General features: G+C 40.2%; 1 protein-coding gene across 1 annotated transcript in view; it reads right to left on the minus strand.

Annotated features, from left to right (window-relative positions):
• Positions 1-19,052, minus strand: part of LOC137503328 (zinc finger protein 14 homolog) — a 56,990-nt gene that overhangs the window by 24,546 nt on the left and 13,392 nt on the right. Inside the window, exons 3-4 of the mRNA XM_068230882.1 lie at positions 15,207-15,289; positions 2,235-2,527 (exon numbers count right to left, since the gene is read on the minus strand). Coding sequence (XP_068086983.1) covers positions 2,235-2,527; positions 15,207-15,289 — 376 coding nt within the window. The remainder of the gene's footprint in view (positions 1-2,234; positions 2,528-15,206; positions 15,290-19,052) is intronic.

The following is a 19,052-nucleotide window of genomic DNA, read 5'->3' on the forward strand; positions in this document are numbered from 1 at the left end:
TACTCGGAGCATAGCCGTCTTCTTAAGTTTTGGAGCACACACTGCATTCAAACCTAAAATGCTATGAAAGCGAGAGTCTGACTTCGTTTGATGGTGGAAATCTCCCAGCAAGTATTACATACAAAGATTCCATATTTCACATGAATAACCTTCGTCTGCTACCTGCGTTATGAAATCTTCCTGAAAGCTGTCCCTAATTGTATACGCCTTCTACAGACTAGTAAAACGTATTTTAGAGGAAACCTACCATTACGTTCTGTTGTGTAACAGGCTATTGCAAGTTTACACTGAAGATGCCAAAAGCAGATTCAATTTACTCAATAATGGTCTACCAGAGGGATCAGTTTTATCCCCCATAATATTTAACTTGTACATTCACGATCTGCCAGAAACGATACCCCTTAATTTCATCTACACAGACGATATAAATCTTACAGTCCAGAGTACCTCCTTTGAAGAAGCAGAGCATATTTTGACTGAAGAGCTTCAGAAGCTGGATGTTTATTTCAGAAAGTGGCGACTTCGACCAAGCCCTCCCAAATCTGAGGTAACCACATTTCACCTTAGTAACTTGTAGGCAAAATATTTGAAATACAACAGCTGCCCTAAGTACTTAGGACTGATATTGGACAGATCACTGACTTAAATCCATCATGTTGAAAAAACTGCTGCAAAACTAAAATAACCTACTCACTAGGTCAGCCGGACATCATGGGGCGCTGATGCCAACACTCTCAGGACTACTGCTTTGGCTGTCGTATACTCTCCAGCTGAATACTGTGCCAGAATATGGTTAAACAGCTCCCATTGCCAACTGACTGATATCCAACTCCGCCAGATAATGAGGATAATCTCTGTCACTCCACCTCAGTGGCTGCCTGTACAGAGTATTATTGTTCCCCTCACGTCAGGAGACAGCAAGCTCTTGTCCATCTGTGGCATAGAATAATGAATAATGACATTTCCCAATCCACCAAGACGTCAACCAAATCACTACATCCAGGTTGAAATCACGTAAACGAGTGTACAGGACCGCTATCAACTCCGTTTGACCCCCAAAATAGGATGAATGGTCTGATTGAAATCCATGACCCCACCATAAAACTAACTGGATATCATATCCCTTGGGCTATGTGGTCACGACAGAACACAATTAGATGTGGCACCGCCTGAATCAGTGCAACATTACATCAATGTGGCTGGATAGACTCGCCTCATTGTGACTGAGAATATATAGCACAAACCAACGAGCTTAACGTACAGGAGTGCCCTCTACATATGTATCCTGGGTCCTTGGACGATCTTCACACAGTCAATCCAGAAGCAATTGAATGGACTAAATATTTCACCAATCCACATTTAAAGTTATTTTCCATTTCATGCTAATGCTGTTAATTGTATATATTATACATACTCTGATTCTTACTGTGTTGTATGAATCATACGCTAATAATAATAATATTACGTTATTGTCGAAGGAGCGGCCTGGCCAAAGTGAATTTGCATATGGGCTCCTAGAGAATATCGCCGTTTGAACGTCATATAGCAAACATTACATCGGAACGGCCCTTCTATAGAGTGAATTACCATGTGTTTCCAGAGATCTTTTCGTTGGTAAAATGTAGTTTTGCATTCCGTACATGTATGCGACTTTTCACCAGAGGAGTGAATTAGCATGTGTTTCTGGAGATCTTCTCGTAAGTCAAATGTACTTTTGCATTCCCAACATGTATGCGACTTTTCACCAGAGGAGTGAATTAGCATGTGTTTCTGGAGATCTTCTCGTAAGTCAAATGTACTTTTGCATTCCCGACATGTATGCGACTTTTCACCAGAGGAGTGAATTAGCATGTGTTTCTGGAGATCTTCTCGTAAGTCAAATGTACTTTTGCATTCCCGACATGTATGCGACTTTTCACCAAAGGAGTGAATTAACATGTGTTTCTGGAGATCTTCTCGTAAGTCAAATGTACTTTTGCATTCCCGACATGTATGCGACTTTTCACCAGAGGAGTGAATTAGCATGTGTTTCTGGAGATTTTCTCGTAAGTAAAATGTACTCTTGCATTCCCCACATCTATGCAACTTTTCACCAGAAAAGTGAATTAGCATGTGTTTCTGGAGACATCCTCGGAAATAAAACGTGCTATAGCATTCACGACAGGTATGTGACTTCCCAACAGAGGAGTCAATTAGCCAGTGTTTCTGGAGATCTTCTAGTGAGTCAAATGTACTTTGGCATTCCCGACATTTATGCAACTTTCCACCAGAGTGAGGGCGTGGTTGAATTCTAACAAGATGTTGCCGTCTAAACGTTAATTTACATTCTTGACCTTTGTACGGCCGTTTTCGAGAGTGGACGAGCTTGAGTGAACGAGGTTGAGCTAAAATTTGTCCCCGAAGATAATTTTTCTGATCAAGCGCAGCCTTCCATTCCGTATTGTGTCTTTTGCTATCTGACTTCCGAGAAGAAGAACGCAGCACCCTTTCTCCGATGTGCGAAGTTAATTCTGCACCATTCCCCTCACTGAAACAAGAACAAAACTACTATAATGTCAGAGGAATGTAACACAACTATTATTCTTGATAAAATTTGATACCAATAAATATATATTTAAATGAAACTGTATTCAATGCAAGACACTCTGATCAAGTTTTTATTTTTATTTTTGAATTAGAACTTACAAAAATGAAATGTATGGCTGTTAGTGCCGGGATATCCCAGGACGGGTTCGGATCGCCAGTGCAGGTCTTTCTATTTGACTTCCGTAGGCGACCTGCGCGTCGTGATGAGGAAGAAATGATGGAGACAACAGATACACCCAGCCCCCGTGCCATTGGAATTAACCAATTAAGGTTAAAATCCCCGACCTGGCCGGAAATCGAACCCGAGACCCTCTGAACCGAAGGCCAGTACGCTGACCGTTCAGCCAACGAGTCGGACAGAACTTACAAATCTGTACTTTTCCTCCCGTCTTCCTATTGAAATCCTCAAGTGAAACCACCTTAACCATTATGATCAGACATTAAATGTTATTACCCGGTGACAAACGAACACTTTACAGAATGAAAGAGAATTCAGCATTAATGCCCTTTAATGCAGAACATATATGTCATGTTCCCTTACAGAAAAGAGTAGTTAAGTGACTCTGTAGCTAATTTCACAATTTTCTATAAAATATCAAATCAATCACGACTCAAATAATGGCTTTCAATTAACTCAGTAATCCACTGTGCGGCATTTCTTCCGACAAGTCGCAATGTATTGTTACCTTGAGTAAGGAAGAGAGCCGACCTACTTCTCCCTGCATAAACTGTGTCTACTCCATAATGGGAAATTCATAATGAACCAGGCTGAATAAAGTTTCAGTAATTGTAGGTCGTATCAGCAAGTAATTCCTGTCGAATCTATATATATATATAGTATATATATATAAATGGATGTATGTGTGTATGTAAATGACACATCTCCTCCTAAACCACTGGGGCAATTTCAACCAAACTTGGTACACTTATGACATACTATGTGGAGACGAGCACTGTGGGGGTAAGCCATCCATAGCTCCCTTAGGGGTGAGGGTCAGAGGGGTCAACGTATAAAAATAATCGAAAAATGTGTCGAATCCACCGTTTTCGGGGTCGCCGAGATGAATATTGACACTCCCGATTTTTAAGTCAAATTTCAGCACCCTTTTGGGTGGGGGCGAGGGGGGAGTAATATATAAAAATAATAGAAAATAGTGTTGAATCCATAGTTTTCGGGGTCGCTGAGATGAATAGTGACACTCCGGATTTTTAGTACCAGGAGACAAACCACTTAGGGGTAATACACCCCAGGGACCCTTAGGGGCAGGGGGGCGAGGGGCTGAGATATAAAAATAATCGAAAGTAGTGTTGAATCCATACTCTTCGTGGTCGCTGAGATGAATAGTTGCACTTAGGATTTTTTAAAGTCCAAGTTCAGCCCCTTTCGTGGTGCGGGGCGAGGGCGCTGAGATATAAAAATAATCGAAAGTAGTGTTGAATCCATACCTTTCGTGGTCGCTGAGATGAATAGTGACTCTTCGGAATGTTTTAAAGTCCAAGTTCAGCCCCGTGCGTGGTGGGGGCGATGGGAGAGTGATATATAAAAATAATCGAAAGTAGTGTCGAATCCATGGTTGTCAGGGTCGCTGAGATGAATAGTGAGACTCCGGATATTTTATAAGTCCAAGTTCACCCTACTTTGGGTGGGGGCGAGGGGGAAGTGATATATAAAATTAATCGAAAATAGTGTCGAATACATAGTTTTCGGGTTCGCCGAGGTGAATTGTACACATCGGATTTTTAGTATCAGGAGACAAACGACGTGGGGGTAGGACACCCCAAGAACGCTTAGGGGCGGGGTGGGACGAGGGGTTGAGATAAAAATATCATCGAAAGTGGTATCGAATCCATACTTTTCGGGCTCGCTGAAATGAATAGCAACACTCCAGAATTTATTAATGCCCAAGTTCAGCCCTCTTCGTGTTGGGGGGAGGCGATGGAGGAGTGGTATATAAAATTAATCGAAAACAGTGTCGAATACATAGCTATCGGGGTCGCCGAGGTGAACTGTACACTTCGAATTTTTAGTATCAGGAGACAGACCACGTGGGGGTAGGACACCAAAGGAACCCTTAGGGGAGGGGGGAGGCGAGGGGGTTGATTTATAAAAATCATCGAAAGTAGTGTCGAATTCATTCCTTTCGGGGTCGCTCAGATCAATAGTGACACTCCGGATTTATTTTAAGTCCAAGTTCATACCCCTTTGTGGTGGGGGCGAGGGGGGATTGAGATAAAAATAATCGAAAATAGTGTCGAATCCATAGTTTTCCGGGTCGCTGAGATGAATAGTAACTTTCCGGATTTTTAAAGTCCAACTTCAGGCCCCTTTGGCACAGAGGGTGGGAAAGGGTTGAAAAATGATTGTAAAAAGAGACCGAGATAATAAACGCGTGTATGTTCCAGTATGACTTTCAAGTATGACTTACTACCTGGAAAGCATACTGTGGGAGTAAGACGCCCCTAGAACAACTAGGGAAGCAGGTAAAATATAACCCATATTAATAAATTGTAGTCATTTTGGCGCGTGCTATATATACTGTACTATATATATAAACTAAGGCATAAACTGAAGACATGCGTGAGTTAATGAGACCATTCTAGGCAACTTAGAATCTTAAACCTTGGTGTCAGACAAGCTGATGACTTCAGGATCCCTAGAAAAATCTAAAATTCTCAAAATTCACTGAGGGGGACACGCTGGGAGTTTCAAATCTGCATAAGAACACAGTCGTTGATATTTATCCAAAACTATAACCTATAGGTTTCATGGGCTTAAAAGTTTCCTGGAAGTCCTAATTTTCGACCCCCTCCCCCATATCAAGATGGCAGCACAATCTGCCAGACCAGTTAGAAAATAGAAATTTGGCAAAATTATAGCTTTTTGCCTGTAACCGATGGAAAATTTACGAGATGTTTAAAATTTTTATTTTTTACCCCCCAAAACTATCGAAATTTGGAGGCAATTTTAATGACGGTGCAGACCTTCGTTTCGAGGTATTTGGTGGCTAAACGGTAAGTCGTATCACAAAACGGATGGCACAACCTCTGTTCAATTTGGAGTGATCTACAACTTTGGTCGCATGACTTTTTGTCGTAGCCCTATCCCTTATACGTTAAATTTGGCTCTATTTCTGTATTTACCTAAATTTTGCAATTTGTACATGAATAATTGATGGTTTGAGTCACTTATAGGAAAGATGGTATCATCGAATTCTACACGAATATTGGCCCATCCAGTAGCCAGATGTGAGCCAAATTCTATGTCTAAAGATGTCGCATAAGTATCTGAAAAGTAATTCAATGGGTGAAAACCTTGCACAAATTTCACCCTATTCAACTTTTTAAAAAACAATTTTACGTTTAATTAGATGATATACAAGGAAATATCATAGGGCCAGCCGTTTAGATCGCTAAATGAGGCCAGAGGCGTCTTTTCGTACAATCCGTTTTTCGATATAATGCACCGTTTAGCAGCAGTTACTCTGTAAATGAAGGTGAACATGCATACACTTCCGTATGTCGATCTACATTTATTCATTTAAGTCCATTTGTAGCGATCTAGAAGGGGTGTGTCTGACATTGTAATTAATACTTTACAAATCAATAGTGACTGTCAGCAGGAGGGCGTCTGCTGTTGTAATCAGTACTCCCCACACCCTAGCAATGATGTCCTCCTCCAACCCCTGTGTACCATTGTAATGAATAATTCACTTCTCGATTTGACTAGCAGAAGGCAAGGGAGCGTGAATTTTACTAAACCTCTCTTACCTGATTCTTTTTATCATTAGATATATGCGCCCCCTTGGAAGGGTGCCCCCGATTATAAACAAATTTACCTATCAAAATGTGACTGACGTTACGCATAGTAATTGCAGTAGACAAGTGGACCTGTCGTTATCATCACAACTCCGCAACTCGCACTTTACATTGGAAACGTCTGTGGATTTCACAATGCTGTTTCTCGGATAAAGCAAAGACACACCCAATTTAAAAATCTTATTGACTTCATGTGCAGTAATTTACTTCGATATCCGTATACAATGTAGAGTACCGTAAAGAAGCACGGGTACATTTGCTAGTGATTCATAATTCTGGACAACTCTCCTACATACGTACATATGAAGGGTTTATTACAATCCAACAGAATTTAACTACCGAAACTGCAGTAAGTATTCGTCGACTGATTCTTCTAATTCATACTTTTTTAAACGTTTCGCGGAGACATGACAGTTGAAGAAAGGTTCAGTTATGTGGATCTTACTGGCGTCCTTGACCTAATTTAAGGGAAGTTATTGACAAATATCTTCCCTGTTCCCTCTATTCGGAAAGAGAGTTAATCCAATGTGTTTTCAAACATGTCATTTGAATTTCTAATCGATGTCCTAAAACAGTTTCTACATTTGCAGCTCAGTGTGTGTCGAAGTATATAAACATGAAAATCGTTGAAGTACAACATTATAAGAGATGTAATAAGCAATTTATTTTAATCATCGTAACTGAGTTCGGTTATAATTTGGTTTTCAATGAATCGTGTATGAAAGTAAGCTCGTAGATGACGTTTCATGTCAAAGAGGATGATTGTTGACTAACATTTATTTCGTGTCCTGAGCTCTCACTCACCGAGCACAGAATAACATAGAGATGGCAATGTGCGTTGAAGTCAGTGGACACAGCGGCCGCCATGTTGTGTGTACCAAAACATTGGAGACCAGTTGGTGTAAGTAAGTGAGCAGTGAAGTAAATAAAGGAAGTTTGTGTTATGATTTTAAAATGCCTACTTGTGTAGTGTATGGATGTGCAAACAGAGCTTCAAAGAAAATACCAGGGATAACTTTTCACAGGAAAGCAATATGTTTTACGAATATTCAGTGCCGAATTGTTTTCCCCTTGCACATGCAGTATAGGTTAAGAAGCCCCTTTATCATTTACAGTTTTCCTAAAGACAATGAACGACGGAAGAAATGGATAAGAGCTATACGAAGATAAAATGTGTCCCCCACACCTTTCAGAACCATATGTTCAGCTCACTTTACTTTACTGAACGTGATTTTGATCGTACTTCATTGTGTGTCGTAAGGCTGAGGGAATGGGCTGTGCCATCTGTGTTTGATGCTTTCCCAAAGTACCTACAAATAAAATCAAAGGTTAGTTTCTCTTCGTTTTAGCCGTTTGTTGTGAGAAATATGTCGAAATAGGCCTACATATTTATAGAGTAAGCCTACTATCTCTTAAATTTATTTTGCAGGAGAGGAGGGTCCTTAAAATATTTGTAGTTGTTGTATGTACCTTATTTTATCTCACTTGAAGTCCATATAGCTATGTAGTTATTTAAGGTATGGTTATTTCATTACATTTCAAAATAATCCTTGAGATGAATTAATTTCATCAAGTGTACTAATGTAAAAATATTTCTGTATTTTTTTATATGATTTACTTGGCTCAACAATTCTATAATAATTAGGCCTATTTACTTCATTCTTACTGCTCTTCCAGGATATCTTTATTATTGGCCGTGTATTATTTTATTTATAGGCTTACAGACTGTATTTGTTTATTGTGTATGATACTGTATGTGGGTGTGTACTGTATATGTTATCCATAACCTGTCTTATTCTTTCTCTACAATAGGTCTTCATGAAAATGTTCCATTATTTTTTAGCTGCACCTTGCAAATCGGCAATTCGTTTGAGCTAAATACAATCTGATATAACAACAGGCTATTTGAGCTCATATTTCCGAATTTTAAACTACCGGTACTGCGATTAAAACAGTGTTCTGGACTGTCCCGTACTTATCATCATGACTGAGGCACTTTTCTACTGCGTTAGATACGTTAACCAATGAAATAATGTTACAGAAATCTTTTAAAATGACAGACTCTGATAGGAATTAACGTGACTCGGCTATGAATTAACTAGCACTGCTGGTAATGACAACATGGCGATGCGCGCAAAACTCGGCTTCAGCGAGCCAATGCATTGCGGTAGGTATTGCCATCTCTATGTTATTCTGTGCTCGGTGCTCTCACTACAAAAATTACGATTATTCCATTTTTTTTAAATTCGCGTTGTTTTACAATTAATTTTGGCCTTGACACTCTCCCTGCAGTTATTATACTGCTAGAAATGCATGAACTTGCAGAAATATTACGGATGTGTTTCATGAAGGCGATCTTTCTCATCATGATGCAGTTTCTGTTCATTCGGTTTCGTTCCCTCGTTTTCTTTGCCGGTCGAGTTGCTTTCACTTCTGATGGACATGGTTCGCACATTTGTTGTTCGCACGTAATACTTCTTCGGATTATTTTTGCATGCACTCCATTTACGTTCATTCTGCTTCGCCTTCATTTCTTTAAACTTTCCAAAACAGTCATTTATCATGTTTCTGGAGCACATTCTGATATTAAATTTAATTAATAGTATGTGTCTGCTGGAGAAGAAATATCCATTTGCTGATTGAGATGACTGTGAAAATGGAAGACTTACTGAATTTTATTGGTTCATTATTATTACTTAGTAGTAATTCTTTCGTTATGCTGTTGCTGCCGAGATATAGTGTTTAAAGTCGTCGATTGCTATGGGCTAGAATAATTTCCTTACTATCACTGACTTGGCTTTGAAAATGAATGTGATCTGGCTATTAGAGATGGTAGTAACACTGTTCCTTATGCAGTCAGTCCCTGCAGTAATATCGTTCATAGCGTGCTTGGCAGGCTGATGTGTAATAGGAACTTCTGGCTCAGAGAGGAAAGCAACAGGAAACTATCTCACTCCTCATTTCCCTACTATAACTCCTCAGTGACACCTATCTATGACAGCTGTTGGTGGGGCTGTGGAGGATCAATCCACCCTTCGGGCTGAATACTAAACATATATACAAATCTTTGGTCCTGCAGATGTGTGTCATTGAGCTGTTTGTCAAATTTTCATTGTGTGTGGTAGGTTTTCTGATTTGGTTTTGGCTTGGAAAAAGGTTGATAAATGTTGCTGCTCTGAATTAATTAATGCTACTTATATTCGAATTAGATTTTCTGTTCTCATGGGTTATCTGGGTGTCAAAAACACTGATTACTATTTTAAATAAGGAATTAATAATTCTTTACAATTAGTTGTGGAGTGTCAGTAAAATATTTATCTTCCACTCACGTAATTTGTGGTTGCTGCGGTGAATCAATGCAAGTTAACCAAAGTTGAAAATGTACCATATTACCCCGAACAATTTTGGTCTTTAATTATGTCCCTTCTAATATTAAGCTACTATTATTTAATATATGTGATGAGTTTTAGAACTTAATCAAGAATGAGTTCTTCGTCTTCCTCAGAAATTACCCAGCAGACAAAAACTGGTATCCACATATCAACTCCAATAATGGGTTATAACTTCTGATGATTATTGCGAACAATATTATTGTTAAAAAAAATCATTTTGGATGCCCGAAAAGCATATTTATTTTAAAATACGGTTTGGAATAAATCCCTTGTTTCTCAATTTCATTTACTGATGCCATACAATTATGTATTATTCTCACTGTTCCTCTAATTTTCATCAAATTTAGCTATATTTGAAAGTTGTGAAATTTGTTTGGGACATTCTCTTTTTAGCTAGATATATTTTGTTGGGAGAGTATACAACTGAAAATTCACAATTCTTTAATGGGTAAGGATTTCACCCCCAGTTTTTAATTACTGTATCGTCTAAGACTGGAGGAGGTAAGTTTGAAAGTGGTGTATGTTTCTCTTCACAGCCGAATTTAATTATAATCTGTGATTATTTTTCTGGAGTCATTTGATATAACTAGCACATCACAGAGAGTGATGTTAAATGGGGCTCCCAAGTTCCTACCTGTTTATAATTGTCATCGCACAGAGGCTTGCAGACTTAAGAAATAAAAATGAGTACAAAATACATAGGCAGTAGTAAGGCAACAGCGGCTGTAAAACAGTTGGTGCTGAGTCAGCGTATTCCACAAGGTCATTGACACCAGGCAAGGTCACTGAACCATAGTATACATACATACACACATACATACTGCCCTGCAGGATTTTGCATAACAGAGCAAGCCTAACCTCACAGACGACATCTTGGAGGGGCCTAACATGACTACTACAGCCCGATACCTTCCCAGGGCGGATTTTGCATTAGTGAGCAAGCCTAATCTCACAGTCGCCATTTTGGAGGGGCCTATCGTGACAGGGCCTATATACACGGCCTGATGCCTTTCCCGACGTCATATTTTGTGTATGAGAGCAAGCCTAACCTCACAATCGCCACATTAGAGTGGCCTAACCTGAATTTTACGGCCAGATGCCTTTCCCGACGCCATCCTGGATGGGCCTAACTTCACATCCTGTCGCCATTTTGATCCTCCAACCAGAGGGGGCGTATATGGCCTAACCTAGTTTTATAGTCAGATACCCTTCCTGTTGCCATTGATCCTCTCACCAGAGGGTGCACATAAGGCCTAACCTAGTTTTATAATAGATGCCCTTCCCGACTTCATCTTGGAGGGGCCTAACTACACCGGACCCAGTTTTACGGCAAGATGCCCATCCCGTCGCCTTTTTGATCCACCCACCAGAAGGGGCACATATGGCCTAACGTAGTTTTATGGTCAGCTGCCCTTCTCGACGCCATTATGGAAGGGTCTAACTACTCAGGGCTAAGTTTGACGGTCGGTGGTCCTCCCGGTCGCCATTTTGGTGGGGCGTAACTGCACAGTGCCTAGTTATACAGTTAGATGCCCCTTCCATCGCCATTTTGGAGGGGCCTAACACAGTCGCCATCATGAAAACAGTTCTACTGTTAGATGACCCTCCCTCCACACAGGCGCCATTTTGGAGGGGCCTAACTACACAGTCGCCATCTTCGACGCAGTTTTACTGTTAGATACCACTCCATACAGGCGCCATTTTTGAGGGGACTAACTACACAGTTGCCACCTAGGGCGCAGTTTTACGGTTAGATGCTACTTCCTCCTCCCATGCGCCATTTAAGAGGGGCCTAACTACAAAGTCGTTATCTTGGGCCCAGTTTTACAGTCGGATGCTATTCATTCACACACAAGCGGCACTTTGCAAGTGCGTAACTACACAGCCGCAATCTAGCGCCCAGTTTTACGGTTAAATGTCCCCTTCCCGTCGCCATTTTGGAGGAGCCTAACTACACAGTCGCCATCGTGGGCCCAGTTTTAGGTCAGATAACCATCCCGCCGTCATTTTGGACGGGCGTAACTACACACTTGCCATCCTGTGCCTAGCTGCTGAGAGGTCAGCTGAAGTCTTTACGTCTCCATCCGACAGTAACCAACATGTCTAAACATGCATAACCTTGATGATGTGTTCATAATGCGAACTGGCGCAGGCCTTTATAGCTGTGACGTTACATTGTGACAAATGTCACGGCTTTACGTCTCTATCCAACGGAAAATAACTATGATCACTCTTCTTCCTTCTCCTAAAGTGCATTTATACTTAGTGGTGCACCTGTGTTACCTGCAGAAGGCTTAACATCTCCATTCGACAGATATATGCCCTCTTCCTCCTCATTGTATGGCCCAGTTTTACGGATAGATAGCCTTCCCTCCTCCTCCTCCTCATCGTATGACAGTGTAGTTTTAGGGATAGATGCCCTCCCTCCCCTTCCGCCTCATCTTCAGACCTAGATTTACGGAGAGATCATCAGCCTCATGTTGGTAGATTTTCAGGCACGTGAAGAAAGTCCTGCGGGACAAAATTCCAGCACCTCACTGTCTTCGACACTGTAGTTAGTGGGACGTAAAGCCAGTAACATTATTCAAAACCATCTTCAGGACAATGAGGGGATCTTGACCCAAAGAGCACAGCCACTTGCCCAGCACTGCACTCTATGTCTGCCACAACCACCAGTCCTCAGCACTGTGCTCTATGTCTGCCACAACCACCAGTCCTCAGCACTGTGCTGTGTGTCTGCCACAACCACCAGTCCTCACACTGCGCTGTGTGTCTGCCACAACCACCAGTCCTCAGAACTGCGCTGTGTGTCTGCCACAACCACCAGCCCTCAGCACTGCGCTGTGTGTCTGCCACAACCACCAGCCCTCAGCACTGTGCTCTATGTCTGCCACAACCACCAGTCCTCAGCACTGCACTGTATGTCTGCCACAACCACCAGTCCTCAGCACTGCGCTGTGTGTCTGCCACAACCACCAGTCCTCAGCACTGTGCTGTGTGTCTGCCACAACCACCAGTCCTCAGCACTGCGCTGTGTGTCTGCCACAACCACCAGTCCTCAGCACTGCGCTGTGTGTCTGCCACAACCACCAGTCTTTAGTACTGCGCTGTATGTATGCCACAACCACCAGTCCTCAGCACTGTGCTGTGTGTCTGCCACAACTACCAGTCCTCAGCACTGTGCTGTGTGTCTGCCACAACTACCAGTCCTCAGCACTGCACTGTATGTCTGCCACAACCACCAGTCCTCAGCACTGCGCTGTGTGTCTGCCACAACCACCAGTCCTCAGCACTGCGCTGTGTGTCTGCCACAACCACCAGTCCTCAGCACTGTGCTCTATGTCTGCCACAACCACCAGTCCTCAGCACTGCGCTGTATGTCTGCCACAACCACCAGTCCTCAGCACTGCGCTGTATGTCTGCCACAACCACCAGTCCTCAGCACTGCGCTGTGTGTCTGCCACAACCACCAGTCTTTAGTACTGCGCTGTATGTCTGCCACAACCACCAGTTCTCAGCACGGCGCTGTATGTCTGCCACAACTACCAACTATCAAACTACCAGTCCTACGAAATATGGGCTCCGAACCTTATGTATCATTTAGTTCCAAGATGTGTAACGTTTATAGATCATTAAAACACATGAAAAATGTTAGTTTAGTATAGAAGTTTACAAATGTCGGACCGCTACGATATACTGTAGGAGTGTATGGTGAGGTTCATTTCCCTTTGCACCTTAGCATGGGAAAATGAATGGAATAGACTCTGTACCCATATGTGGCCGAGAGCGCGATCTGCCTTAAGGAGAGTAATGGATAGAAGAAGCATTGCCAGATATGAGGTATGGTTCCTCTAGCGACGATATTCAACAAGTAGAAAACGCCCAAAAGTTACTACCATGTCTAAAGTAAAACTAGAAAAAGTTTTTATGTTGAGTGTGTCATCAAAAGTGCTTTCACTGGGTAGACTAGTGGAATGTCGATTTGCGGAAAATATCAGACATTTGCGGACATTTTCCTCATCGGTGGAAATAGAATGAACTTTTTCAGGTTACAAGAAATATAATAATGACCTAGAGATAAACAAGGAAAAATTCAAAATGTTGGTAGGTGGCCATCAACTTAAAGAATGCCTAAAGGAAAGGAATTCCTATACCTAGGTTTATTCAACCGTGCCACGGGAAATTGTGAAAAGAAGATAAAAGTGCGTATTGTCCTAGGTCTTGTAAGACCTGGACCATGAAGCTAATCGAAAAACTAGAATAGATGCCCTTGAGATGCGGTTTTGGCAGATAATACTACTTATACCCTGGACGGAAAGAACTGAATCTTCCATTATAGTCTAAGTAACTATCAGGGACTGTTTCTCTTCTACTGTAAGTATTTACAGTTTGTTGGCAACATTCTCGGCAATACATTTTTATATACAAGTTATATCATAGCAGCCAATATGAGCAGATGACAGCTGTAGTGACAGAATTTAAGAAGCATTTTGCAGAGTCCATTCTATGTACAAACTTGCCTAAGATCTTCTTGGTTATAATCTCCTCTCTGTCCTTTACCTCATGTTCTCCACTCCAATGGAGTGTGCATGCCTTCATCAACATCTTCTTTCCTTTTCCTCTCCATTTAACTGCAATCAATCCCACCATAACTACATTCTCCATCTCCTTCAAATCTGTGACAGGAGGTGGATCATGCCACCTTCGTAAAGATATTACTGGTTGCCCACTTGTCACAGTTCCCCAGCATTACAACTGTGAGTTGCTTCTGTGAAAAGCTCAACAAAGAGGATATTCTACGAAATATCAATAGAATGAAATCTAAACAGCAGGAAATTTCAAGGAAGCGTCGATCTCTACCATTCCTAGTAACAAATAAAACAACTGACTACTGTGTACTAGAAAATGCAACAGATATACTGATCAATGAAATTTTGGTTTATGGATTTCGGTTCTTAATTATGAATGTCTGCAATAATTACATCATTTACAATATATTCTGAGCCAAAATATGGCTCCCTATGAGTGCTACTATGGATATTTATGAGATGGAGGAAATAGTTGTAGGTGATAAGAACATGATGAGAAATGAGGCAGAGGCAGCGAAGAAACGAAGACATTTTTCATGGTTGATCAAAGATAATATAATGAATCTATACCAGAAATATCTCGATCTACCCGAGATAATTTTTGCAGATATGTACGCAATAACACTATAACAAGGAAAAGATTAAACACGTTTTTTAAACTTGTTGAATATTTTTCTCAATTCTAACTACTAATTTTTTAATATGTTAGAATTTAAATGTAACCTTGTCATGAAAAGATTAAATTGACAAAACTAAAACACCCACCACAGAGCATGGCAGTGACAAGGTTAACAACATATTCTGTATTGTGTAGAGTACTTACACGCTTTCTTCTTTGATGAATGGAACAAGCTGATCGACTTTTTGTTGCTCTATGGATATTTCCTCCTTAATGTCTGCAGAAGGCTATAATTAAGAAATAATTGCAAAGAGGTAACAAAACAAGAAACAGCTGACAAAATAAATCTCATATTGGCAGAATAAAATTATCATTAATTTGTCTTCCAATGTAAAAATATAAGGAATGGAAAGAAAAAAGCAGGGGTAAAAGCAAATCATAAGAACGGTATGTAGAGAGATTAGAAAATAAATATGAGCAACTGATATGACAGCACTAGGAGAGGTACCAACAGAAATGGAGAAACTTGAAAGGATATTTTTACACAATGCTTTCTCTTTCCACACTGACTACTTCCTTCTCCTGTTCCAATCTTTCTATTCATTACTTCACTTGTCACCTCCTTGTACTTCCCTCTGCAATCAGGATTGTGATTGTCAAGCAGATATGTACAGGTCCTCTCCAGATTACCTGCCATCATTCCCGGACTGTGTTTATCCAAAGACGATTCTGCCATTATATTTTCTCCCACAGAATTCCTTCCCCAAGCTCACTACTGTTCTAAATGTTGAATCCCACAATATTTTTATCCTTCTCAACCAGTGGACATAATTATCCCTCTCTGTTCACCTCAATAAAATAATTCCTAAAAGTACAAAGTGATACAGCCCTTACGCCAGTCCTCCTTGTACAAACTATCAAATACCAACTTTAAAAGAAGTGGATTTGATTTCATCACATGATGTAATCAGTGGTACTGGAAAAAATACACCTGTTTTTCAGACCAGAAGTCACCCCAGATGATAAGGTGCGCCTTGATTTTCGGGACAGAAATTTAATGAAAAATATGTATATGCCTTCCTCACCAAAAAAAAATCATCTCGGACATTACACTTCAAACATGGACGAAAAACCGGGCAGTTGACTGTGTGGTTAGGGGTGTGCAGCTGTGAGCTTGCAGCCAGGAGATAGTGGGTTCAAATCACACTGCCGGCAGCCCTGTTCTGTTGTTTCCAATTTTCACATCAGGAAAATGCTGGAGGTATAACTTAATTAAGGCCACACCCACTTCCCTATCACTCATAGGCCTTTCCTATCCCATCGTCGCCACAAGACCTATCTGTGTAGGTGCGACATAAAGCAAACTGTCACTGTAAAATAACACAGCAACCCATTTTAGTCTTAACTGTTCAAATTTTCACTTCCCTACACCTGGTAGCTAACTATGTTCTACTTGAAACTGGTGAATCATATTTTGTGCTGCCATATTGGTATGTTTTTTTGTATATTAAACCACTTCTATACTCAAATGCCACAGTATGAAAAGGCTCCTAACTTTGCCACTGTCTGCAGCCTGACAACATACCTGAGACAAAGAACCACTCCTCTCTCCCAGCCTCTTTGCTGGTCAATAGCCTGTTCAAGACCAGGTATTATAACAAGTGCATTTCTGAATAGTCAGTGTGACAAGTGTCTACAGACCTTCCGACCGTAAGAAGCAGGGAAATTTCAGGCTGTATTTCCTGGTTAAAAAACGCACCTTATGGTCCAAAAAGTACAGCATATAAAGAAGAAAGTAGGATTCATGGTTATTTGAGAACACCAGGGTATAATTTTATAAGTTGGTGGCACTACTGTAGAGAATTTCAAATAATTATTTGTTATTATTTATTTATTTATTTATTTATTTATTTATTTATTTATTTATTTATTTATTTATCTCATGTCTGCATTTGTGGCGAAGTTAAGGCTCACGGCCCTCTGTTACACTTAACCACATATCTAATAAACTTTATAAAACAGAATAATGAAATAATTTAACAAAATATAAATCTTAACCTCATTCATTCTTCCATTCATACTGCCATTCATACAAGCTGGTTATACATTTAATAGGTAATCTCGGCAAGACCACTTGAAAGAAGCTAAGGAAGTGCAATTCCTAACACTAACTGGAAGGGAATTCCATAGCCTTGCACCAGACACTTGAAAGGAGCGGTTAAATGAAGATGAGCGATGCACAGGAATCGAGAGTGTCGTAGTCGATCATGTGTTGTGTTCATGAGAGGAGGAGAGTAAATTAAACTTTGAGGAGAAATACTGGGGTTTAGATTCATTCAGCAGATGAAATACGAGAGTAGCAACGTGAAGATGTCATAATTTATCGATTTTTAACCACGAGAGAAGTTCATAATAGGGGGAGATATGAGTTGAAAATTTAATTGGAAATATAAACCTAATGCATGAGTTCATTGCCCTCTGTAATTTTAGTGTCTGTTCCATGGTGGCATCTATCATTACAATATCACAACAATTAACCATGGGAAATATGAGGGTCTGGATAAGTTTAATTTTCAAGCTTAGTGGAAGAAGTGATTGGCGAGTTTTGAGGGGGTGAAGTGACGAGTGAATTTTCCTACAGATGCTTGTTATGTGCTCACTCCAATCTAGTGTGTCAGTTATGATAATTCCAAGATTTTTTACCAACTTCTGAAATGGTATAGTTACACCACAAAGCAAAAGTGAAGGCAATAATTTCTTATTAAGGATATTTAACTGCCTTTGTTGCCCTATTATAATAGCTTGTGTCTTCTTAGGATTAATTAATAAACAATTCTTATTAGAATAGGAGCTAATCAGATTTAAAATGGAATTCATCTGATGAATTCCAAACTCAATATCAATAGCTTTACAGTGATAATATATTTGTAGATCATCTGCATATAAATGATACTTACAGTTACTGAACTGATAAGATATATCATTGATATATAGAGTAAACAGAAGAGGTCCAAGCACGGATCCCTGCAGGACACCTGTTTGCTTCGTCTTCCAGTCTGTGGTAATGCCGTTTATGACACGTTGTCGCCGATTGGAGAGGTACGAAGCAAAGAGCAGAATAGCAGAGGGACTTTGTAGTTTCGCTAATAATATGTCAATATTTACTGTGTCAAACGCACTACTGAAGTCAAGTAAAATAAGTATAGTCACTTTCCGCTCATCTATAGCTCGTCTAATGTCGTCTGTAATTCTTAGTAGTGCCGTCCCCGTGCTATGTCCTTTCTTGAAACCAGATTGGAAGGGGTCACACACAGAATATTTTTCCTGATATTGTTCAAGTTGGCTATAGATCAATTTTCTAGAGCTTTAGACAGTGCTGAAAGAATGCATACAGGACGAAAGTCGGATGCTACATTAGCTGGCGACCTTTTTGGAACTGGGACAACTTGTGTATCTTTCCACTTTGTCGGAAAATAACTACGGGAGAGGCATGCATTAATTAAGTCAGTAATAACCGGCTCATACAATATATCAATGTAATGATTCACATTAAATACTAATGTTCCTGCTGGGGAAAAATTAAATTGCACGAGAAAAAATATTTGGAAAAAAGCAAAAGAGGTATTATTTTGGAGGAATACTGTATCAGTCCTTCAGGGATATGAGCTACAAATTTTAGGAAAATAATGTATGTGAATACATTCCTTATTTATTTCTTAATCATCATTATCAGGTCGATTATGTTAGCAGGATGCCTTTTTCTACCACAACGAGTGCTAAGTCAATGCATTGTTCCACTTAAGCACCACTACGAGCGCTAATGTGAGTCAATGCATCGTTCCACTTAAGCTCTTATAACTAGATTCAGGGGGGAAAAAATTTTCAAAAGAAAAATCCTGACGGTATTGAACCAAGGAACACATTACAGAAATAATTATGTACATAAGTCAATTTGGATTTCAATAAAAGAAACAAGTAAAAAAACAAGCGATTTTGGCCCTTTTTTGAACTGCATTTTGACCAGAAATGATTTTCAAAATTTGTCTTTTT

The sequence above is a fragment of the Anabrus simplex genome, chromosome X (genome assembly GCF_040414725.1).
Source record: "Anabrus simplex isolate iqAnaSimp1 chromosome X, ASM4041472v1, whole genome shotgun sequence".
Lineage (NCBI taxonomy): Eukaryota > Metazoa > Arthropoda > Insecta > Orthoptera > Tettigoniidae > Anabrus > Anabrus simplex.